The 25,000-nt window shown below is 43.9% G+C and overlaps 1 protein-coding gene across 1 annotated transcript in view; it reads right to left on the bottom strand.

The window, feature by feature from the left end:
* PRMT5 (protein arginine methyltransferase 5) overlaps window positions 1-25,000 on the bottom strand; it is a 1,996,504-nt gene that overhangs the window by 760,534 nt on the left and 1,210,970 nt on the right. Inside the window, exon 6 of the mRNA XM_044058013.1 lies at window positions 24,830-24,879. Coding sequence (XP_043913948.1) covers window positions 24,830-24,879 — 50 coding nt within the window. The remainder of the gene's footprint in view (window positions 1-24,829; window positions 24,880-25,000) is intronic.

Here is a 25,000-nt window from a genome sequence, read left to right as displayed (position 1 = left end):
ATTGATATGTAGGTGCATTTGATTTGGGCTCCATTGTCCCTGAATGCATCTCCCTGCCAGATGCGCCCCCACCCCCCCCAAGCATAGTCTGATGCGTCTGTAGTCAGGGTTTGGGCGGCAGGGGGTGGAATGAATGACAATCCCTTGTTTAGGTGGCAAGCCTCTGCCCACCATAGGAACTCTAGTTGCAGGCAAGGAATAATAGGAATCATTGTTTCCAGGCTGTGACAAGGAATTATAGGAATCATTGTTTCCAGGCTGTGACAATGTTGACTCCATAAGCTTTTTAGGTATCATTGAAGTTTACTCATATGCAGCTTTGCATATAGAATTAGAAGAATGCAGGAGGCCATGAACCCCAAGGCCTGCAGAATTTGTCTTGCGGATAGCTGGGTTTTTGTGGCCACCTGTTTTAAGTAAGTCATTAACTGAATTTGTTTTTCTGGCGTAAGGTAAGTCATCTGGGCAGTTGTATTCAAGCTTGCATCCAGGAATGTAATTATTTGAGAGGGTACCAGTTGTGATTTCTTTTCTCTTATGGTATACCCTAGAGAAGTTAGAAGCCTTTTTACAAACGCCAGATGTTTTAGAAGAGTGTCCTTGTTTTCTGCCTGAATTGGACAATCGTCCAGGTATGGATAAATTTGAACATTTCTTTGCCTGCAAAAAGCAATTACTGGTGCCAGGCACTTTGTGAAGACCCTAGGCGCAGTAGATAAGCCAAAGGGCAGTGCAGAGAACTGGTAATGCAAATAGCCTGCTTTGAAGTGGAGGTATCTTCCGCAAGACTCCCTGATTGGGATATGCAGGTATGCCTCTTAAGTCTAGAGTTACCAACCAGGCATCCTTACCTAGCATAGGCAGTAACTGTTGAAGAGTCAGCATCTTGAATTTTGGAATGTCCAGAAATGTATTTAGAATCCTTTTCTGGTAGTGGTTGAATAGCCCCCATATTCATGAGGGACTTAAACTTGTTTCTGGGCCTCTGCCCACTGATTTGGAGGCAGATCTGGCCATAGTTTGGGATTGGCAACATGTGGAAATGAAATCTGTATCCCTGGGATATTATATTTAAAACCCATTTGTCCCAGGTAATTAGTTGCCAGTTTCATGCATGAACTGCCAGTTTTCCCCCCAAAGGAGCAGCCAAAAGATAAGTGCTTGGTGACTGCAGTGGAAAGTCATTGAGACTGTTTACCACAGGAAGGTGCCTTGTTGCTTCTAAGATTTGGGGGTGGAGGCACCCCATTGCTTTGTTCTAAAAGTCCCTTTTGACTGAAACCTGGAGCATTTGGAATGCCTGGGTTTGACCCGAGCGGCTCTAGTTGGTACTGGAAAGGACCAGTTCTTAGTAGGCCAGTGCCTGCTAAACCTGGGTGGCTGCACTTGTAGGAAATCTTTCACAGTTTGCATAGATTTAGCTTTATCTTCCATCTGTTTCAAACCATCTTCAGCCTTATTGCCAAATAGTCTGCCCTGTTGTAAAGGAGCATCCAACAATTTTGCTTTAACATGGTCAGGCAGACTTTGCTCCTTGAGCCAAGCATGCCTTCTTATCACAGATCCAGTTACAGCAGCCCTGCAAGAGGCCTCCAAGGAATTAAAACCACATTGCAAAGTATGTTTTCCAACTTGTTCAGCTGAATGCAATGAATCCTGCATCTCTATTTTCCACGCAGTCAGAAATCAACATCATTTTCTGTTTAAGTAAACCCATGACATGCTGTCGATACTTAAGCATATGAAATTGACAATTTAAAGCCCTGATTGCCAAGGTTACAGATGTGTAAACCTTCTTACCCCATCTATCCAACACCCTGAAATCTCTATCAGAAGGGGTAGGATTTTTAGCAGAAGAGACCTTAACGCCCTTGGGACCTTGAGAAATGGTTTCAGGGTCAGCAGTAGGGTTTTTAAAAAGGAACTTGTGGGAGTCAGGAACCCTGTAGTATCTGTCTGGCTTACTAGGAGCCGGAGGCAGGGAATCAGGAGTCATACTGGATTCTGAGAAAACATAATCAACAATGTCTAGAACAGGAGGTATAGCCAAAGGCCTATGCTGAGGAAGAAGAAGAAAATCCCTAAGTCTCTAGTTTCTGAGAAATCCTGCTCTCCCAGTGAAAGTGTTCCCTTAAGGTATGCAAAGTTTCTACAAAAGAAAAAAAATCCCCAGGAGGAGAAGCAGAAGGGATGGAGTCTCCTGCATCAGAGTCCTCATAAGTGGGTATAGATAATTCCTGATCAGAAGAAATAGAAACATGATCTGAAGATTCAGTCAGTGCCTTGCCTAGGCCTCTTAGCAGGAGGGGGATGGGTACCCCTGATCAAGGTAATTAAATCCTCAGCCATTTTGATCATTTGTTTTTTTAGGCATTGGGGCCTGTACATGTGGCCTATGCATCGCTTTTTTAGTCACAGAAGTAGTTTTTGGCCTTAATTTGGAACATGGCGTCTGTTTAATATACAAATCTTTAGGCCTGAAAACACCCTCAGAAGCCGGTGCCTGTTCAGCGGCTCCGGACCCATCTAAGGTAGAGACATCAGCGGGTTCAATACTTAAAAGTATCTCGCGGCATACCGGACTCCAAATGGGTCTCATTTGAGAATCAAAAGTAGCGGGTATCAGGGGCTGCGAAAGCACCTCACTGAGTACCGGCGAATCAGTGACTGGCTTAGGAGAAGCTTAGTCATCGGTTTTGGACCTCGACGGTATGTCTCTGTCTTTTTCTTTGCGTTTTTTTAGGTATTCTGGTAGTCTGATTGCTAACCGACGGCATTTCTGGATATTTAAATCTTGAGACAAAATATTTAGAAGCAAAAATATACTGAGGTTTAATAGTGCGTTGATTAAATTTAGCACAAAACCGAAAGTAAGGCACATTATGGTCAAAGCCTAGGCAAGGAATGCAGTACAAATGAAAATCCTTATGAGGTATTTGCTTCCCACAAGTAATACAATTATTAACTTTTACTGACATCGGTAAGGAGCAAGAAAAAGTTTCCCCAATGGGGTACTTGGCTTTTAGTTGAAGACTTCGGTTCTGAAAAATCGAAAACGAAAATTTCAGGAGTTGACCGACCGGCACTTGCGAACTGCTTCTGCTTCGGGCAATGAGCAGCAGAAAAACTGATGTAATGGCGTTGGCTGCATGTTTTATACCCCCAACGTCATGGAAGAAGGGCCAGCAACCGACACAGGACCCAAGACTTTGTTAATCAGGCCGAATGAGGGCAACCTGCCAACAGATTACCCAAATGTAATGATTGCAACAGTGAAACACGAAGAACATCCACTCCTCTTGTGGTAGATAGGCTACCTAGTGCTTACCACTCCCATTTATGAGCTAGAAAGCTTCCCTCCAACAGAAAATGGCTTGGGGGCTCAGAAGCTTACAAACAGTCCTGGATACAGTAAATCTGTATCTGGACTTATCTGGACGAGACTACTTACAGGAAAGGTGGGAAACAAGCTTAGAAGACTTCCTGAAGTGCTTGGCTACCAGAGCTGATAGGTCACAAAGCTCAAGTATCACATATTTGACATTTTTACCGTGTATCCCAATTTGCATTGGCCCTCAGCTTTTCCAACAGGCATTGCTGATAGGAAAGCAAGTGGGTCTGGCAGTTTAACACTCTGAAAGCCAGTAGTGCAAGTGTAGCCTTTCCCCTGTGTCTTTCAGCTTTTCCCGGTTAGGGGTCGCCACAGCGGAACTCTGGACCGCTAATGACTGGCAGTGGATTTTTACAGTGCCAAGTTGCCAGTTCGACGCCCTCAGCTTTTCCAACAGGCATTGCTGATAGGAAAGCAAGTGGGTCTGGCAGTTTAACACTCTGAAAACCAGTAGTGCAAGTGTAGGTCTTTCCCCTGTCTCTTTCGGCTTTTCCCGGTTAGGGGTCGCCACAGCGGAACTCTGGTCCACTAATGACTGGCAGTGGATTTTTACAGTGCCGAGTTGCCAGTTCGACACCCAACATTCAAAGAAGACACACCCTTTCACGCACGCACCTACCTGCATATCTTTAGACGTCGCTCGACCGTGAGGAGGACATGCAGACTACATACAGAAATCGCTCAAATCGAGTTTCCTGTCCCCCAATCACACAAAGTGCAGTTGTGTACACTTACCATAAATGTAGATCTTCGAGTGTATTCATTGTTGCAGTCATCACATTTGGGTTATCTGCTTGCAGTAGCCCTCAGTCGGCCTGATTATCTTGGGTCCTGCATCGGTTGCTGTCTCATCTTCCATGACGTCAGGTTGTCAGGGGTATAAAGCATGCAGCCGATGCCATTTTACCAGTTTTTTTCTTACCCCAGATGTCAGGTGCCCCCATAAAGGTTACACCTCCAACAAAAAAGCAAATACACCAGAAAGCTTTAAGCATAGTACACAAGAATAGAAGTATAGGCAATAGAATTCAAGGGGCTGGAGGGAGGGTAACCAGGACTGCAACAGTGAATACACTCGAACATCTATATTTATGGTAAGTGTACACAACTGTACTATGTTCTTCGTGTTTCACTGTTGCAGTCATCACATTTGGGTAGATTCCCAAAGCTAAAGGATGGGAGGAGGAATTTGGATAGCATTAGGACCAGGTTAAAAGGCCCTGCAAGACTGCAGTGGCAAAGCCAGCTCTGGATTTAGAGAAACTTGGCAAATGGTAATGCTTGGTGAAAGTATGTACAGAACTCCAGGTAGCAGCTTCTAGGATGTCTCTGGTAAGGACACATCTGAGAAAGGCTGTAGAGGTAGATGCAGCCCTGGTTGAGTGTGGTCTTATCCCCTGTGGGATAGGTTTTCCATGGTGCTTATAGCAGAAACGAATACAATGGCCTATCCATTTAGAAATGGTTTGCTTTGAAATGGCCTTCCCCTCTGCCCCTGCAGCAAATGCCACCAGCAGTTGTTCATATTTCCTTTGAGGTTTTGTCCTGTCCAAGTAAAATCCAAGTTGTTTGTGCACATGTAAGGAGTGCAGTATCCGTTTCCCTTTGTTCTGTGGATTAGAAAAAAGGTTGGCAACTGAATGGACTGATTATGAGCCACACTGGATACTACCTTGGGCATGAAGGAGGGATTGTTCCTGAGGGACACACTGTCCGCATGAAAGATGATAAAAGGCTCCACTGCCATAAGGGCCTGTAATTCAGATACCCTTCTTGTTGAAGTGATTGCTAAAAGGAAGGCTGTTTTCCAAGAAAGGAATTTTAACTCTGCACTTGCAGCTGGCTCAAAAGGAGGTAGAGTGAGTTTTTCCAATACAAAGTTAAGGTCCCAGGCTGGAGTTGGGGCTCTCCTGGGTGGCCTTAAGTTTTTGGCTCCTCTGAGGAACTGAATGAGCCGAGGATGAGAAGAGGGGTGGTTCTGTGATGTAATGAGCTGAAATGGTTGAGGCATGAACTTTGATGGATGAAAAAGAAAGGCCCTTGTGAAGCATCTCAGTTAATTATTGAAGAATCTGAGGTAAATTGGGCGCTGCTGTGCCCACCCCTTGAGTTTGGTTCCAGGAACAGAATCTTTTCCATTTTTCAGCATAAGATTTTCTAGTACTAGGCCTCCTTGCCTCCAAAATGACATCAAACACTTGTTTACTGAGTGATGGTAACGGAGAGATTAAGTAATTAGCTAGGCTGCCAGGTTCAGGGTTTGAAGTTGAGGATGCAGAATCTGGCCATCCTGCTGGGACAACAGGGTATGGGTCTGAGGTAGGTGCCATGAAGCCAGCAGTGACACACTGCTCAAGAAGGGGTACCAGTGTTGGCGTGGCCAGTCTGGTGCAATCAGTATCGTCTTTGGTTTGTCCTGTTTGATCTTAAGTACTACCTTGGAGAGGAGAGTCAGAGGAGGAAAGGCATACACTGATAGATTTTTCCAGTTGAAGGACAAGGCATCCACCTTCCAAGCTTGTTTCTAGGGAGTCCTTGTGCAGAATTTCTCCAATTGGTAGTTCTCGGGGGAAGCAAACAGGTCTATATCTGGGCTCCCCCATTTGTTTAAAAACATGTTGAAAGTCTTTGGTTCCAGTTTCCACTCATGTGAGTCCATGAGATTTCTGCTTAGCTCGTCTGCCAGTATATTTAGCTTTCCTGGCAGGAATTGAGCCTGTAGATGCACTTGGTAGCTGAAGGATGTGTTCCACAGAGATATGGCCAGTCTGCAGAGGGGGTATAAATGAATGGGTACCCCCCCTGCTTGTTTATGTACCACATAACAGTGGTGTTGTCAGTCTTTACCATTAATTGTCCTGGACGAATGTGGTCCTTGAAGGCTGTCAGAGCATTCTGTACAGCTAACATTTCGTTTTGATTGATAAGCAGGTGCATTTGCCCTGAATGCACTTCCCTGCCAGGTGAGCCCTCCATGTATAGTCTGATGCGTCTGTTAGGGTTTGGGCGGCAGGGGGTAGAGTGAAAGGTAGTCCCTTGTTTTGGTGGCAGGCCTCTGCCCACCAAAGGAACTTAACTGTAGGCAAGGTAACATAGGAATCACTGCTTCTAGATCCTGAGAATGCTGACACCATAAGCTTTTTAGATACCATTGTAGTTTCCTCATATGCAGTCTTGCATATGGAATTAGGAGAATGCAGGAGGCCATGAACCCCAAGGCTTGCAGTATTTGCCTTGCAGATAGCAGGATTTTTGTGGCCATTAGTTTGAAGTAAGTTGTCAAATGAATTTGTTTATCTGGCTTGAGGAAACTTATCTGGGAAGTTGTGTTCAACCTTGCCCCCAATAATGTAATTTGTTGACAGGGTACAAGATGTGATTTCTTTTCGTTTATGGTGTACCCCAATCAAGTTAGCACCTTCTGTACAAATGCCAGATGATTCAAAAGTATGTCCTGGCTTTCTGCCTGAATTAGACAATCGTCCAGGTATGGGTATATTTGAACATTTCTTTGCCTGCAAAATGCATTTACTGGAGCTAGGCACTTTGTGAATACCCTGGGCGCAGTAGATAAGCCAAAGGGCAGTGCAGAGAAAGTACAGTTTTGTACCTACCATAAATGTAGATGTCCGAGAGGTATGCATCTGCAGTCCTAACAAATGGGTTGTCCTGCCTCAGGCAGCCCTTCGGTCGGCCGGATTCCAAAGTCTGGGTCTGGCCTCGGCTGATGTCGCACTTCACCCGACGTCATAGCTGCAGTTCAGCGGGTATAAAGGCATCAGCCAACGCCATTTTCCTCAGTGTTTCTTGCCCCAGATGCCAGGTGCCCTCTAGGAAGGCTAAATTTGGATAAATGCAAATGTTTCCAAACAATAGAGAGCAAATAGAAATAAACATGTATATACATATATACAAACAAATACACCATAATAGATTCCCCCAGCTAGCTACAAGATGGGCAAATACCCTAGGAGTACCACAGAGGGGAAGGAGGGTGGGTAATCCTGACTGCAGATGCATACTTCTCGGACATCTACATTTATGGTAGGTACAAAACTGTACTATGTCCTTCAAGGATGCATCTGCAGTCCTAACAAATGGGTAGAATACCATAGCCAAACTGGGGGAGGAGGCACTAAGAGTTTATGGTGTAGTTAAGATCCCTTGCAAAACAGCAGTGGCAAAACCTGCTCGGGATCTGGAGTATAAAGGTAGATTATAATGCTTGGCAAATGTATGCACGGAGCTCCAAGTAGCAGCCTCTAAAATGTCTTTGGTAGCCACTCCTCGTAAGAAAGCTGTAGTAGTGGCTGTAGCCCTTGTGGAGTGAGGTCTGATGTTTTCTGGAGTTGCCCTTTCCATGAAAAAAGAGTAACAAAATCTAATGCAATTTCCTATCCATTTTGAGATTGTTTGTTTGGAAATTGCTTTTCCTTCCATTCCTGTTGCATATGCTACCAGAAGCTGGTCAGTTTTTCTATTGTTCTTGGTTCTGTCCAAGTAGTAGCGCAATTGTCTGTGCACATCCAAGGTATGTAGTAATCTTTCCCCCCTGTTCTGCGGGTTGGGGAAGAATGTTGGTAGGTGTATTGCTTGGTTTAAAGATACCCTGGAGACCACTTTTGGCATAAAGGTAGGATTAGTTCTCATGGACACTCTATCCTGATGGAAGATAAAAAAGGGTTGTACTGCCATTAATGCCTGTAATTCAGAAACCCTTCTAGCTGAAGTGATTGCAAGCAGGAATGCAGTTTTCCAAGATAAGTACTGTAATTCTGCTGTTGCTGCTGGTTCAAAAGGGGGAAGTGTCAACTTTTCTAACACAAAGTTCAAGTCCCATGTAGGCAATGGTGGTTTCCTTGGTGGCTTTACATTTTTAATTCCTCTCAGAAACTGCCTGAGTAGAGGTTGAGAAAACACTGGAGGATCCATGTTGTATTGTGCTGAAATTGCTGATGCATGAATCTTAATGGAGGAGTAAGACAGGCCATTGTGGAAAAGCTCTGCTAAATATTCCAGGATGTTAGCTATGTTTGCCAATGATGCATCTACTCCTTTGTTGTACTCCAAATGAGATATCTTTTCCATTTTGCTGAATAAGTTTTCCTTGTTGAGGGTCTGCGAGCCTCCAAGATAATGTCTTTAACCCTTTGAGATAAATCTGGGTTATGTTGTCTTATGTAATGTTCCAAGCAGCTAGCTGCAGTGTTTTCAAGTTTGGATGCAGGATTTTGAAGTTGTTCTGTGTTAGCAGCAGAGGTAGTAGGGGTAGAGGCCATGCGTGTTCCCGAGACATACTCCTTAGTAGCGGGTACCAATGTTGCCTCGGCCAGTCTGGAGCTATCAAGATGATCCTTGGGTGATCTTCTTTGATCTTCAGTAGCACTTTGTGCATCAAAGGGAGAGGTGGGAATGCATATGCTGTCAGGTTTTCCCAACTGAAAGATAGGGAGTCCACCTTCCAAGCAAGTGGGTAGTATGTCCTTGTGCAGAATTTTTTCAACTGGTGGTTGTGTGGGGATGCGAACAGGTCTATTTCTGGTAGTCCCCATTTCCTTGTAATGGATTTGAAGATGTCTGGATGCAGCATCCATTCGTGGGCATCCGTGGTAGTTCTGCTTAAGATGTCTGCTAGAATATTTTCTTTTCCTGGCACAAATATGGCCTGGAGCTGAATGTTGAGGTTCAGGGCCACATTCCAGAGGTCCATTGCCATCTGGCATAGAGGATATGAATGTGTGCCTCCCTGTTTGTTGATATACCACATAACTGTGGTGTTGTCCGTCCTTATCAGCAAATGACCCTGTTGAAGAAACGGTCTGAATGTCTGAATTGCCTGCTTTACTGCCAGCATCTCTTTTTGATTTACGTGTAGGTTCATCTGGTCTTGAGTCCATAAGCCTTGTATGCAGTTGTCCACCATGTGTGCCCCCCAACCGAGGTCTGAGGCGTCTGTGGTGATAGTCTGGTTTGGGTGAGGCCTGTGGAAGGGCAGTCCTTTGTTCGATTGACAGGCCTGGGCCCACCACTGGAATTCTTGCTTCAGGCATGGAATTATTGGAATTTGGGTTTCTAGGCTGTGCTTGTGCTGAGACCATAAATTCCTCAGGTACCATTGCAACTTCCTCATATGTAGTCTGGCATGTGGAATCAATATTATGCAGGATGCCATGTAACCCAGGGCTTGCAGTATTTTCCTTGCTGTAAGCTGGTTCTGTGCTGTTAATGCCATGAAATAAGGTGGTAGTTGCTTCTGCTTTTCTGCTGTGAGGAATGCCATCTAGTTTGATGTGTCCAGTTCTGCACCCAAGAAAGTTATCCTTTGGGATGGGATCAGCCTTGACTTTTTTGTGTTGACTGTGTATCCCAGGGCTTGTAGTAGGTGAATAATCCTTTTCAAATCTTTTGTTAATTTGTCTTTGCTGTCCGCTTGTAACAGGCAGTCGTCCAGGTATGGATAAATTTGAATTCCCTGAAGCCTGCAATGAGCAATTACTGATGCCAGGCATTTCGTGAATACTCTGGGCGAAGTAGATAAGCCAAAAGGCAATGCTGAGAATTGATAATGCTCTGATCCTGCAAGAAATCTGAGGTATCTTCTGCAATTTGGTCGTATGGGGACGTGCAGGTATGCCTCCTTGAGATCCAGAGTCACCAGCCAAGACTCCTTGCCCAGCATGGGAAGAAGTTGCTGTAGGGTCAGCATCTTGAATTTTGGAACAATAAGATATGTGTTCAGAGCGGACAGGTCGAGGATAGGTCTCCATTGGTTTTCCTTTCTTGGTACCAGGAAAAGCCTGGAATAAAATCCTTGTCCTTGTTCCATAGCCGGTACCTTTTCTATAGCTCTCATCCTTAGTAAGTGGTCTGTTTTCTGTAGAGCGTTTGTCTTTTGGTTTGGAGGTAGGTTTGGCATTCCTCTCTTCCTTGGAAGAGTATGGAAGTGAAACGTGTAGCCTTTGTCTATTGTCTGCAAAATCCATTTGTCTCCTGTAATGTAATGCCAATTTACTGAAAATAAGGCTAACTTTCCGCCTAAGGGTGCTTCTAGTTGTTCCCTGGTAGGCGGTTTCAGAGCCAAGTCACTGTGATTGTCCTGTGGAAGTGGTAGTGGCTGGATCTGTGGCAGTACTTCTCTGGCTGTTAGGCTGCCACTGACGTCCCCTGTAGGCACCTCTGGATTGACCTCTGCCTCTTGGGCGTCTATTTCTGCTTCTCTGTGCTCTGGTGGTGTCTGGAAAGGACCAATTCTTGGAAGGCCAGTTCCTACTAAACCTCGGAGGCTGGACCTGTAAGAAATCCTTGACTGTCTGGACAGATTTAGCTTTTTCTTCCACCTTCTTCAACACTTGCTGTGCAGGGGAACCAAACAAACTGTGCTTTTCCATGGGAGCATCTAGAAGCTTGGACTTTACATGGTCTGGTAAGGATTGCTCTTTTAACCATGCATGCCTTCTGATCACTGTACCAGTCATAGCTGATCTAAAGGAAGCCTCCAGTGCATCATAGCCGCATTTTAAGGAATGATTACTGACCTGCTGAGTGTTATGTACCAAATCCTGAAGGGACTTACGGTCTAAAGGCTCAGGTGAGGACAGCTTTTTAGTTAACTGATCTAACAGGAATTCCTGATATTGAATCATGTGGAATTGACAGTTTAAGGCCCTGGCCGAAAGAGTAGCAGAAGTATACACTTTTTTACCCCATCTCTCTAAAGCCCTAGATTCTCTTTCAGAGGGGAGGGGTTTTTTGGTAGAGGCAGCTGCTACAGCTTTGGGACCCTGTGAAATAGTTTCAGGATCTGCAATAGGAGCCTTATGCAAGTGATAATGTATGTCCGGAACCCTGTAGTATCTGTCGGGCTTAGCAGGGGCCGGAGGAAGAGAGTCAGGAGCAGTACAAGCATCATTAAATGCATCATCCACAACTGTAAGTACTGGAGGAATGGCTAAAGGCCTGTGCTGTGGCAAATGTAAAAAGGTCCTAAGCCTTTTCCTAGAGTCTGAAAAATCCTGGCCCTGCCATTGAAATTGTTCTCTCATAGCATGCAAGGTTTCCCCAAAAGAAAATTCCTCAGGAGGAGAGGCAGAAGGGATGGAGTCTTCTGCATCTGAGTCCTCATATGGAGAATAAGGGCCTTCTGGGGGATTTGTATTGTCTGAATCATCAGAGAAGTAATCAGTAGAAACTGGCTCAGGGGGCTCTGCTCTAGGCCTCTTCTCTGGAGGGGGGTGAGAGGCCCTGTCAGGGTGAGGCTGGGATCCCCTGATCAAAGAAATGAGATCCTCTGCTAGACTAAGCATTTGAGTACTAGAGCTATGCCTGTGAGAGGGGGTTTTAGCAGGCATGGTCTTTGTTGATTTAGCTGCTTTAGCCCTGGCAAAAGCCTTAATTGACATGGATGCAGAGGGCCTAGCAGCTCCACGTGCAGGAGTAGATATATCTAAGGGGATAGTATCTGATAAATCCTGAGAACCTGTAAGAGCAGGTGGAATTTCCGTAGCAGATTCAGCCATGCTGGATGAGGCCTCGGTTGTAGGAAGCATGCTTTCGGCCGAAGGAAGAACCGCGGACTCGGTTTCGGCCGAAACTGAGACACTCGCGGTTGGCTTAACCGCGGTTTCTGCCGAAACCGCGGACCGCAAGTGTCGGTCCTTTTCCTTACGCTTTTTAGCTAATTGTGAAGTCGGAGTCTCCGACGGCATGTTATAAGCAAAAGCGGAGCCAAAAAACTCCTCTGCAAACTCCGACCGACGTCTAAGTGTCCGTCGGTTGAAGGAAGCACAGGCTAGACAAGCTGCTACGTCGTGGTCTGGGCCTAAACAAGGTAGGCAGTAAGAGTGGAAATCTTTATGAGGTATTTGTTTCCCACAAGTTAAACAGTTATTCACTTTTTCTGACATCGGCTGCTGACATCGGCTGAGGCAAGAAAGAGTCCCCAACGGGGTACTTAGCTTTTTAGAAGTCTTCGGTAGTAGCAATCTCTGGTTCTGACCGACCGGCACTTGCGAACAGCTTCTGCTTCGGGCGCCACGCAGCAAGAAAGACTGAGGAAAATGGCGTCGGCTGATGCCTTTATACCCGCTGAACTGCAGCTATGACGTCGGGTGAAGTGCGACATCAGCCGAGGCCAGACCCAGACTTTGGAATCCGGCCGACCGAAGGGCTGCCTGAGGCAGGACAACCCATTTGTTAGGACTGCAGATGCATCCTTGAAGGACATCTGATAGTGCATCTAGCCTACTTTGAAGCATAGGTATCTTCTGCAAGATTCCCTGATTGGGATGTGCAGGTAGTCTTCCTTTACATCCAGTGTTGCCAACCAGGCATCCTTGCCTAGCATAGAAAGCAACTGGTGAAGGGTTAGCATCTTGAATTTTGCTAATCACCAAAACGGTGTTTAAGACAGAAAAGTCCAGGATAGGGCGACATGAGTTGTCTTTTCTGGGTACCAGGAAAAGTCTTGAGTAGAAACCTTGTCTCTTTTCCTCTTCTGGCAGTTTGAATAGCCCTTATGCTTAAGAGAAAGAGTACTTGCTTTTGAGCCTCTGCCCACTGATTTGGGAGTAGATCTGGCCAACCGTTTGGGGTTGGTAGCATGTTGAAGTGAAATCTGTATCCTTGGGAAACTATATTTAAAACCCATTTGTCCTGGGTAATGAGTTCCCAGTATTTTGCCTGCAGAGCAATCTTTCTCCCATAAGGAGCAGTCAGTTGAGAAAGGCTTGGAAGTTTTAAAGTTAAGTCATTGAGACAATTTACCATAGGGGACAGTCTTACTACTCCCTGATTTGGAAGTGGAAGCCCCCCACTGCTTAGTCCTGTACGTACCTTGGGACTGAAGCCTGGGTGTTCTGCTGGTTCTGGATTTGGACTGAGAAAGCCTGGAAGAGGCAGGAAAGGACCAATTCTTGAGGGCCAATGCCTACTAAATCTTGGAGGCTGTACTTGTAGGAAATCTTTAACAGTTTGCATAGATTTAGCTTTTTCCTCCATCTTTTTAAGTACTTTTGCTTTGTTGCCAATAAGGGAGCATCCAGCAATTTAGCTTTAACATGATCTGGCAAAGATTGCTCCGTAAACCAAGCATGCTAATGAATCAAAACCACATTGCAAAGTATGTTTTCCAACTTGCTCAGCAGAATGCATTAAATCCTGTAAATCCTTATTTTCATCACAGTCAGGAATCAACATCATTTTCTGTTTAAGCAATCCAATAATATGATGCTGATACTTTAACATATGAAACTGGCACTTTAAGTTCCTAATGGCCAACATTGCAGAAGTGTATACCTTCTTACCCCATCTATCCAGTGCCCTGAAATCTCTATCAGAGGGGGTAGGATTTTTGTCAGTAGTAGCCTTAATGCCCTTGGGTCCCTGTGAAATGGTCTCCGGATCTGCAGTAGGATTTTTAAAAAGGAACTTGAGAGAGTCAGGAACCCTGTAATATCTATAAGGTTTTCTGGCAGCAGGAGGTAAAGTCAGGGGACAAGCTACATTCCAAAAAGACATCATCAACAATGTCCAGTACAGGGGGATAGCTAAAGGCCTGTGTTGGGGCAGGAGTAAGAAATCCCTAAGCCTCTTTTTAGAATCAGAGTAATCCTGCCTTTCCCAGTGAAAATGCTCCCTAAGAGTATGCAAGTTTTCACCAAAAGAGAAATCCTCTGGAGGGGAAGCAGAGGGAAAAGAGTCCTCTGCATCAGAATACTCATAGGTAGATAAAGGTAAATCCTAGTCATCAAAGGAAACAGATATTTCAGAATCCTGATCAGAAGTATCATAAGCAAATTCAGTCCTAGGTCTTAGAGGGGGAAGGCTGGCTTCCCATGATTAAAGTAATAAGGTCTTCATCCATTTTTATAATTTGTTTTTTAGGCATACAGGCCTGACCATGCGGTCTGGGCATCGGTTTTCTTGCATGGTTCGAGTTTTAGGCCTTGAAGAAGAAGATGGCGTTGGTTTAATATGCAAGTAAGTAGGCCTGAACACACCCTCAGAAGCTGTTGCCTGCACAGTGGCTCCGGACCCATCCAAGGTAAAGACATCCGCAGGTTCCACAGTCGAAGAAGCATCTCACGGCATACCAGACTCCGAATGGGTCTCAGTAGAGGCCTGCGAATCTGAAATAGCAGTTATCAGGGGCTGCAAAAGCCTCACCGGCAAACTGGCGACTAGCTTAGGAGAAGCGTTGTCGGCAGCTTTGGACCTAGACAGCCAACCGACAACGAGGTATGTCGTGGTCAGGGCCTAGGCAAGGAATACAGTACGAATGAAAATCTTTATGAGGTATTTGCTTTCCACAAGAAATACAACTATTGACTTTTACTGACATAGGATAAGAGCAATAAAAAGTTTCCCCAGTGGGGTACTTAGCTTTAGTTGAAGACTTCAGTTCTGAAACTCAAAAATGAAAATTTCAGGAGTCGGCCAACCGGCACTTGCAAACTGCTTCTGCTTCGGGCACCGCACAGCAAGAAGGATTGAGAAAATGGCATCAGCTGCACAATTTATACCCCTGACTACCTGACGTCGTGGAAGATAAGACCGCAACTGAAGCAGGACCCAAGACTTAGATAATCAGGCCGACTGAGGCCTACTGCAAGTCGATAACCCAAATGTGATGACTGCAACAGTGAAACACTAAGAACATCCTGACATTCACACTAGGGATCTTTCACAGCAGGGGAAATGTGCCTTGCCTTTTGTTTTCTTTTCTGTGGGACACGTGCTGAACACTCCCTCAGAGGGTCAGACTCTGATGCGACCCTACAGTAACTGTAAGAAAACTCCTCCTTCACTAAAACCTAACGAATCCTCCTCAGTCCTTCAGATATCAGCTGAGGTTTCCCCCTTAACATCAGATACAGACATTTGAAACTCCTCTGAGGACATGTGAAAAGCTGTATCTATGCCAGCCTCTGAAAGGGTTGCAGCAGAGGAATCCGAAGCAAGCACCAGACGATCTTCAGGGTTTTTTCACCAGCCTCTAGAGAGATGCCCGGGGAAGGCTGGACAGCAGCCAGATCAGGCCCGACTTTCTTGGCCCTTTTCTTGCTAGACGGCTGGCCCTCAGGACAGGAGGATTCCGCCACAGCACTCTGAGTCAACAATTTAAGAAACTGGTCTTCCAGGTACATGGACAAAAGACAGCAGACTACATGGGATCTTAGGCAAAAATGCCTAGCAGATAGAACATAGCATATGATCATGGCAAGCACCCAAAGAGAAACGGTACTGGCCATGATGGCCTTTATGAGGAATCTGCTTCCCAAACTATTTTCCCTTTCTGGATGACATAAGTACAAAAACAATAAGAAAAGGAAGAGAAGAAATCCCAATGGGGCACTTATCTGAAAAAATGGCTTGGTGACCAGCACAGCTGAACAGCATCCAGACCGATTTTCTATAATGGTTTTTCTACTGGTGGCAAAGTTCTGAGTGTCTGCATCCGTACATCACCTTTATGCTTTACCTCTTGTGTGGGAGCATTCGTATGACATACTGCGCCTATAAGAGCTCAAGGTTCTGGTACAGAAGCAAAACATTGGGCTATCCTTGGCAGGAAATTTCTTAGATGAATACTGCAACAGTGATATAGAAGGATATCTTGAGTTTCTGAAACAGAGGCCATTCAGTCTAAGGAAGTGTGGCAGAGATGGTCTGGAGAACATGCTCAATGCTGACGAGTGACAAGCTAAGTGGTCAATGCAGAGGCCTTTGCCGAAAATTTCTCCAAGTGCAGGGGTTACGAAAGTGCCTCAACACACCTAGTTAATCACTGGATGCAAAATGTCCCAGGCTGTCCGTCAGGATATCCTTGATCTCCTAATGCTTCTCCCATGTCTTTTAGAAAGTTTTTTTTCCAGCGGGATACTCCCAGAGGCATAGGCCAATACCATGGCAACACAGAACAAGGTGCAACCCCCTCCCTTTGGTCTGCAAACTCTTGAGGATACATTCTTCTTTTCTGGATTGCCCGCACAATGAAACTGGAAAAATAACAGCAGTCCACATTGTGCTCTTGGCAAAGGCAAGACAGAAATTATGGAAGTTATGGTATAAAGGCTGTTCCTTTTTTTTTTTTTTTTTTTTTTTACACAATACATTTTAACTTTTACAACGGACACAGTTTCAAATTTGGCATCCAAATCAGAAATTAACTATAACAATTTCCTACAATCAAAGATAAGAAAAATCCCCTATGGTGTACTTTTCTTTTACACAGACGCAAAAGACTGAATCCCAGAAGAGTGAAAATTCAAAACGCTGAACGATGGAATTTGCTCCTTCTCCACTGTTGTGCAATCTTTGAATTGGTATATATAGTTAGCATGAGGTGTAGGGGGCGCAGCCCCTCACATGACGGATGCAGGGGGGCTTTCCTCCTGCATTAAAAATGTGTTCAGTACTTTCAATTTTCAGTCTTTTGGGATGCAGTATTTTCGTGTGTCAGTCTTCTGAAGTAGATCTCTACACACACAAAATATATACGCATATATATATATATATATATATATATATATATATATATATATATCTATATCTATATATTTCTATATACATATATATATATATATATATATATATACATATACATATATATATATACATATACATATATATATATACATATATATATATATATATATATACATATATATATATATATATATATATACATATGTGTATATACATATATATATATATATATATACACACACACACACACACACACACACACACACACACACATACATACACACACAAAAACATACACACAAATATGCACACATACACTATAAACAAATCAACAAAGCACCAAACAAAGTATATAGAGGACTAAACGTTAATTTGTTGTGGGCTTCAGAGTAAATCCTGAAAAAAAGAAAGAAAAAAAAATATATAGATATATATACATATATCTATATATATATCTATATATTTATATATATATATATATATATATATATATATATATATATATATATATATTTTTTTTTTTTTTTTTTAATTTTTGTAGTTATCTTCGGAGTCTTTCAGCAAGAGTCTTTCTTCTATATACTGCCATGAAATGATTGAAAAATTAATACCTCTAATCTTAGCCAGTTATTGCTTGCCTTTTTACTTCTTTTCACAAAGGTGCACCATCTTTCAACTTCACTGACACATCCTAACAGCTAAAAGACCAAGGTACTTCACCAATCCAACTCAACCTACTCAAACAAGGGCACTCCTCTCCTGGAAATATAACCATACATGGAACTAGGGGTGGTTAGAACAGTTCTCTAATGTTGAGGGAAGAAGGAAAACGAAATTTAAAGGCTCATTATTGCAACAACAGTGTAAAGATAAGACTGTTGATACCCGAAAAATCATTAATTTGAACAAAATTTAACAGACTCACCTCAAGGCAACTAATACTATATAGCAACAAATAATGTACACTTCAGTCTTATTTCTTTGTTACACTAATTACTGACCAATATGAAAGCACTACAGCTGGGCAGTTTTAGTTTGCTATTAAAATGATCTGTTACCTCATACAATGCTTTCTGGTAAACTCAAACATGCTTGGTACTTTATCTTCTAACTTCACTGACATGATGAAACTTTTACTCAGTATGTGAACACAATACTTCTCTATGGGAACTGCATTCTGTACCAAGCTGACTTAAGAAAACATATGCCTTGTCAAGTCTATAAATCTTCCATCCATTCATCCACAAACCATTTTTCCCATTTTTTACATATGGGATCAGGGTGTCGCTTCAACAGTGACAATCATCTAGAGCCAACGTTTACACCACCGGATGACTAGCCCTGCTGCGGTAGTTCTTCCAAACCATGCTTTGCGCATGCATACTCACACCTATGCTAATTAAGACTATCCACTCCACCTTCTGCATATCTTGGGAATGTGAGAGGAAACCCTAACACCCGGATAAAACCCATGTGAACATAGGGAGGACATGCAGCCTCCACACAGAAGGTTCTCCAGCCTAGAAATGAAATGAAGAACCTCTTGCTGTGAAGAAAAGTACAGCTGTGTACACTTACCATAAATGTAGATGTTCGAGTGTCTTCACTGTTGCAGTCATCACTGTGGGTTCTTCCTGCTGGCAGGCAGCCCTCTGTCAGCCAGAATCCCAAAGTCTGGGTCCGGCGTCGGCTGTTCAGTCATGCTCCCTGACATCAGAGCGCCAGGAGTACAAAGCTGCCAGCCGACGCCATGTTCTCCAGTTTTTCTTGCTCCAGATGTCAGGTGCCTAAAAGTGAAGGCTAATAGTAAAACAAAAATGTAACATACAACAAACCCCATATCCTGTAGCACATACACCTCATAAGAAGGGTGAAGTAGGAAACCACACTAATAAAAGTGTAACAGGGGACAGGCGGGTGGGTAACACGGACTGCAACAGTGAAGACACTCGAACATCTACATTTATGGTAAGTGTACACAACTGTACTATGTTCATTGTGTTTCACTGTTGCAGTCATCACTGTAGGGTTGAATCCCAAAGCTGAGATAAAGGGTGGTGGTTAAAGAGTAGAAAGGGCGGCTAGAAGGATATGCAAGACTGCAGAAGCACTGCCTGCCCTAGACTTAGAATAAAGAGGGAGATTATAGTGCTTAGAGAAAGTATGCATTGAACTCCAAATTGCAGCTTCCAAAATATATTTGGTAGGTACTCCCCTGAGAAAGGCAGCTGAAGTAGCAGCAGGTCTGGTAGAGTGAGTCCTAATTTTTCCTGGCATTTGCTTTCCATGATGAGAGTAACAAAATCGGATTCCATGAGCAATCCATTTAGAAATGGTCTGTTTTGAAATAGCTGTGCCTTGGGAATTTGCTGCATAAAAAACAAACAGTTGTTCTGTTTTCCTGATATCCTTGGTTCTGTCCAGGTAAAAATGAAGCTGCCTGTGCACGTCCAAGGAATGCAAGATCCTCTCCCCCTTATTTTGTGGATTAGTGAAAAAAGTTGGCAGGTGAATAGTTTGCTTTAAAGCCACTTTAGAAACCACTTTAGGCATGAAAGTAGGATTAGTCCTTAAAGACACCCTGTCTTGATGAAAAATAATACAAGGTTCCACAGCCATGAGAGCTTGTAACTCCGAGACTCTCCTGGCTGAAGTCAAAGCCGGTAGGATAGCTATCTTCCATGATAAATACTTAACATCAGATGTAGCAGCAGGCTCAAAAGGAGGCAGAGTAAGTTTTTCCAGAACATAGTTGAGGTCCCAGGCAGGTATGGGTGGTGTCCTAGGGGGCCTTAAATTCTTTGCACCTCTGAGATATTGTTTCAGACGTGGATGTGAAAACATTGGAGGATCTGTATTGTAATGCGCAGAGATAGCTGAGGCATGTATTTTTATGGAGGAAAAGGATAAACCCTTATGTAACATGTCTGTCAGGTAATGTAAAATCAATGCAATGTTAGGAATGACAGGATCCGAATTCTGAGCATCCAGGTGCAAAATCTCTTACATTTACCTTCATAAGATTTTCTAGTGCTAGACCGTCTGGCTTCTAAGATGACATCCATGACCTGTTTGGGAAGGGTAGAATTAATCATAGACCCTGAAGACGCCAGGCTGAGAGTTTTAATATGAGAGTGCAGAACCTGGCCCTGGTGTTGGGACAAAAGATTTGGAATCTGAAGTAGAATCCAAGGAGGCTCCTGGGATAGATTCATCAGTATTGAGTACCAAAACTGACTAGGCCAATTTGGGCCAAGTAAAATCATCTTGGGTTTGTCCTGCTTTATCTTTAATAACACCCGTGGAAGAAGAGGTAGAGGAGGAAAGGCATACCCTGAGAGGTTCCTCTAACTGAATGCGAGAGCATCCACTTTCCATGCTAGTTTGTGATATGTCCTTGTGCAAAAAATCTGTAACTGGTAGTTGAGGGGGGATGCAAATAGATCTATGTCTGGGCAGCCCCAGGCTTCTGTAATCATCTTGAATATTTGGGTGTCTAGCATCCACTCGTGTGGGTCTGACAGGTTCCTGCTCAGGCTGTCTGCCAAAATATTTTGTTTCCTTGGCAGGAACTGAGCTTGTAGATCCACTTTGCAAGCTAGAGCTGTGTTCCATAGAGTCATGGCTATTCTGCAAAAGGGGTAGTAGTGTGAACCCCCTTGCTTGTTTATGTACCACATAACTGTGGTGTTGTCTGTCCGTATCAGTAGTAGCCCTGGCTGTAGAAGATCCCTGAAAGCAAAGAGGGCATTCTGTACAGCTAACATCTCTTTTAAATTGATATGTAGGTGCTTCTGATCCTCTGTCCAAAAACCTTGCAGGCCTTTCCCCTGCAAGTGGGCTCCCCATGCATAATCCGAGGTGTCCGTGGTTAACACTTGGTTGGCTGGAGGCAGACTGAAGGCTTTCCCTTTGTTCTGAAGACATGCAATGGTCCACCAATGGAATTCCTTTTGCAGGCAAGACAAGACAGCAATCTGTGTGTCTAGACTGTGACAAAGCTGGGACCATACGCTTTTTAGGTACCACTGTATTTTTCTCATACGCAGTCTTGCATATGGTATGAGAAGGATGCAGGAGGTCATGTACCTCAAAGCCTGCAGGAATTTCCTTGCAGTTAGCTTAGACATTAACGCCAGGGTTTTGAAAGTTGAAGCCAGCTGAAGTTGTTTTTCGGATGTCAGGAATGCCATCTGGGTTGTTGTGTTTAGAAGAGCACCCAGAAAAGTTATCTGTTGTGTGGGTGTCAAATTTGACTTTTATGTTCACAGTGAATCCTAGGTACTTGAGTAGATTTTGAACAAATTCCAGGTGCTGGAGTAAGACATCCTTGCTGTCTGCTTGAATAAGGCAGTCGTCCAGATAAGGGTAAATTTGAATTCCCTTGAGTCTGCAGTAAGCTACTACTGGTGCCAGGCACTTGGTGAAGACCTTGGGCGCAGTAGACAAGCCAAAGGGCAGCGCAGAGAATTGCTAATGTTTCGAGATGGCCTTGAACCTGAGGTATTTTCTGCACTCCTGTCTGATAGGGATGTGTAGGTAAGCCTCCTTTAAATCCAATGTCACCATCCATGCATTTTTGCTCAACATTGGCAGGAGTTGCTGCAGAGTAAGCATCTTGAACTTTGGTATTTCCAGGTAAGTATTTAAGACTGACAGATCCAAAATGGGTCTCCAGGAATTTTGTTTTATGGGAACTAGAAAGAGCCTCGAGTAAAAGCCTTACCCAGTCTCTGATTGTGGAACCAGTTCTATGGCCCTCATAGCCATGAGGGATCCCACCTGTTTTAATGCCTCTGCCCATTAGTGTTTTGGTAGGTCTGGCCATCCGTTTGGTCTTGGCAAGGTATGAAAGCGGAATTTGTAACCTCTTGAAACTACATCCAAAACCCACTTGTGTTGGATTATGCAAGTCCAATTTTGGTGAAAAACAGAGAGTTTTCCTCCTAGAGGGGCTTCCAGGAGAGAGGTTCCTGGAGCCATGCAGGGGGAGTCAGTGAGTCTGTTTCCTATAAGATTGAGGTCTGTCCTCTCCACCCCTGGGGGTGGAAGCACTCCACCGTCTAGGTCTATAAGAGGTCTGTGCTTGGGCCCTCCCTCTGGTGCGCCTACATCTACCCCTCTGAGGCCTGTCTGAGCTGGGAAAGGACCAATTTTTAGTTGGCCAATTTCTGCTAAATCTTGGGGGCCGAACTTGTAAGAAATCCTTAACCGTTTGCATGGATTTTGCCTTATCCTCCATTTTCTTTATCACCTCTACAGTCTTAGACCCTAACAAAACATTTTGCTGAACAGGAGCATCCAGTAACTTTGCTTTCACTTGATAAGGCAAGTTATGTTCCTTTAAACAAGCATGCCTTCTAATGACTGTGCAGTAGCAACTGCCCTGCATGAAGCCTCCAAGGCATCAAAACCACAGTGTAAGCCATGCTTCCCCACCTGCTCAGTATCATGCATCAAATAGTGTAATTCCTTATTATCTGCACATGCAGAAATGGTACCTAGCTTTTGTTTCATAACAGACAGAAGAAATTGCTGATATTTTAGCATATGAAATTGACAATTTAAAGCCTTAATGGATAAAGTAGCAGAAGTGTACACTTTTTTGCCCCATCTCTCCAAAGCTCTAGAATCCTTATCAGATGGAATAGGGTTCTTAGCAGAGGTGGCCTTAACACCCTTAGGACCCTGAGAAATGGTTTCTGGATCAGCAGTAGGATTTTTTTGTACAGAAACTGGTGGGAGTCAGGGAGCCTGTAATATCTGTCAGGCTTTGCAGGGGCTTGAGGAAAGCAGTCAGGAGTTAAATTAGCCTCAGAAAAGACATCATCCACAATATCCAAATGGGAGGAATAGCCAGGGGTCTGTGTTGAGGAAGAAGAAGGAAATCCCTAAGCCTTCTCTTAGATTCAGAGTACTCCTGTCCTTCCCAGTGAAAATGTTCCCTCATGTCATGTAAAGTTTCCCCAAAAGAGAAATCCTCAGGGGGAGAAGCTGAAGGACTGGATTCCACAGCATCAGAATCCTCATAAGGAGGGAAAGCGTATTCCTGTTCAGTGGAAGACACTGAAGAAATAGATGCCTGATTAGAGGATTCATAATCCAATTCTTGTCTTGGCCTTTTGTCTGGAGGGGGATGTGAACCCTTAATCATAGTTAGTAAGTCCTCCGCCATTTTAAGCATTTGTTTTTGAGATTTGGGTCCCGGATCAGAGGAGGCCTGGGCTTGAGTCTTTGAATTAGAAGGAGTCTTCGCCTTTGTCTTTATCTGAAGCTGTGTAGGCCAGAAACCCCCCTCGGAAGCCGGTACCTGCACAGCGGCTCCGGACCCATCCGAGGGAGCATTGTCCGAAGGTCCTGCACCTGGAGTACTCAAAGACCTAGCTGGCTCCTCGTGGGAGTCTGTTTCGGCAAGCAGTTCTGTAATGGCAGAAGGCAGGGGCTGCGAAAGCGCCTCACTGACGATGGCCGAACCTGCAGCTGGCTCTGCTTGCAAACCGTCATCTGATTTGGACCTCGCAGGCCTACCCTTATCCTTGCGTCGTTTATGAACTCCGGTAGTCGGAAGCGTGTCCGACGACATAATGTAATTAAATCGCCTGCCAAAGTAGTGAAAAGCAAAATCGTATCTCCGCTTAATAGTACGTTGATTAAATCTAGCACAAAACCGACAACTAGCTACGATGTGGTCAGGGCCTAAACAAGGAATACAGTAAGAGTGGAAATCCTTATGAGGTATTTGCTTCCCACAAGAAATACAATTATTAACTTTTTCTGACATCGGACTGGAGCAAGAAAAAAGTTTCCCCAACGGAGTACTTAGCTTTGAGAAGAAGAAGAAAGTCTTCGGAATGAAGCACGAAAAATATCAGGAGTCAGCCGACCGGCACTTGCGAACTGCTTCCACCACACGGCAAGAAAGATGGGAGAACATGGCGTCGGCTGGCAGCTTTGTACTCCTGGTGCTCTGACGTCAGGGAGCATGACTGAACAGCCGACGCCAGACCCAGACTTTGGGATTCTGGCCGACCGAGGGCTGCCTGCCGGCAGGAAGAACCCACAGTGATGACTGCAACAGTGAAACACGATGAACATCACCACCATCTACTGCACAAATGTGCTAGAATCTACCTGCAGGTAAAAATGCAGCAATCTGTAATGTGCTATTTTATGTGACAAGTACATTCTGTCTCAAAAAAACATTTGACTGATTTAACTATATGGGCAGTTTGAAATGTTTAACTATCCAGCTATCCATTTTCTTTTCCAAATTTATCCATGTAGGATCATGGTGGGACACAGTTTATGCACAAGACTTGGGATAACAGTTTATCACAAGTCATATGAAAACAACAAAGATCAAGTTAGCACTGGCCATCCACTTGCCAGCATGTCTGTGGAATGAAATCGGAGATCCTGGAGAAAGGCAGCATACACATGGGGAGATGCAAACACAACTTGCAATACATCTGAAGAGCCAAATAATTAGAACTCAAAAACCAAGCAGCACCTTGCTATGTGTTAGCCCACTGCATGCACAACCCTTAGCATCTAAAACCTGACATTCCGTTTGTCATTAACAGGTTGACAATACTAGCATGATAAAGCTTAGATGAACAGTATTAATATACGTATCCGTAACGGCAGCAATTATACAACTGGTGAAAAAAGAAAAATAAAAGACAGTGCAAGCAGATTACGAAATACTTACTCAACAAATTTAGAAAGAATACAACACAAAGTCAATATCTAAGTTGATAAATAAGACAAATGCATACAGATGCATAAAATACAGAAAATGTTTGCTTCTACTTACAAACATTTTTTTGTGGGGGAGGATGCTAAACCACAAATTTAACAAGCTTCATACAAAACATTGCACTTTTGAAACACATTAATTTTTGACAATCTTCAGAACCTATACCACAATGAAAATTAAAGTGAGTAACTTACCAAGAACGATTCGTTTATTATAGTCACACAGTGTTCGGAAATTATGCCACCTGAAAAAAGGTTAAATGGAATCCAAAAGTCAGTTTCTAAAAGTAGCACATCATGAATGCTTTTTTATTTAAAAGTTAATACAAGAGTAGAGTTATACGATGGCATAATTTTAGCTATATA

This window comes from Protopterus annectens, chromosome 16.part0 (genome assembly GCF_019279795.1).
Source record: "Protopterus annectens isolate FY-2018-M chromosome 16.part0, PAN1.0, whole genome shotgun sequence".
Lineage (NCBI taxonomy): Eukaryota > Metazoa > Chordata > Ceratodontiformes > Protopteridae > Protopterus > Protopterus annectens.
The sequence above is the reverse complement of the archived record's forward strand: the minus strand, read 5'-3'. Positions and strand labels throughout refer to the sequence as shown.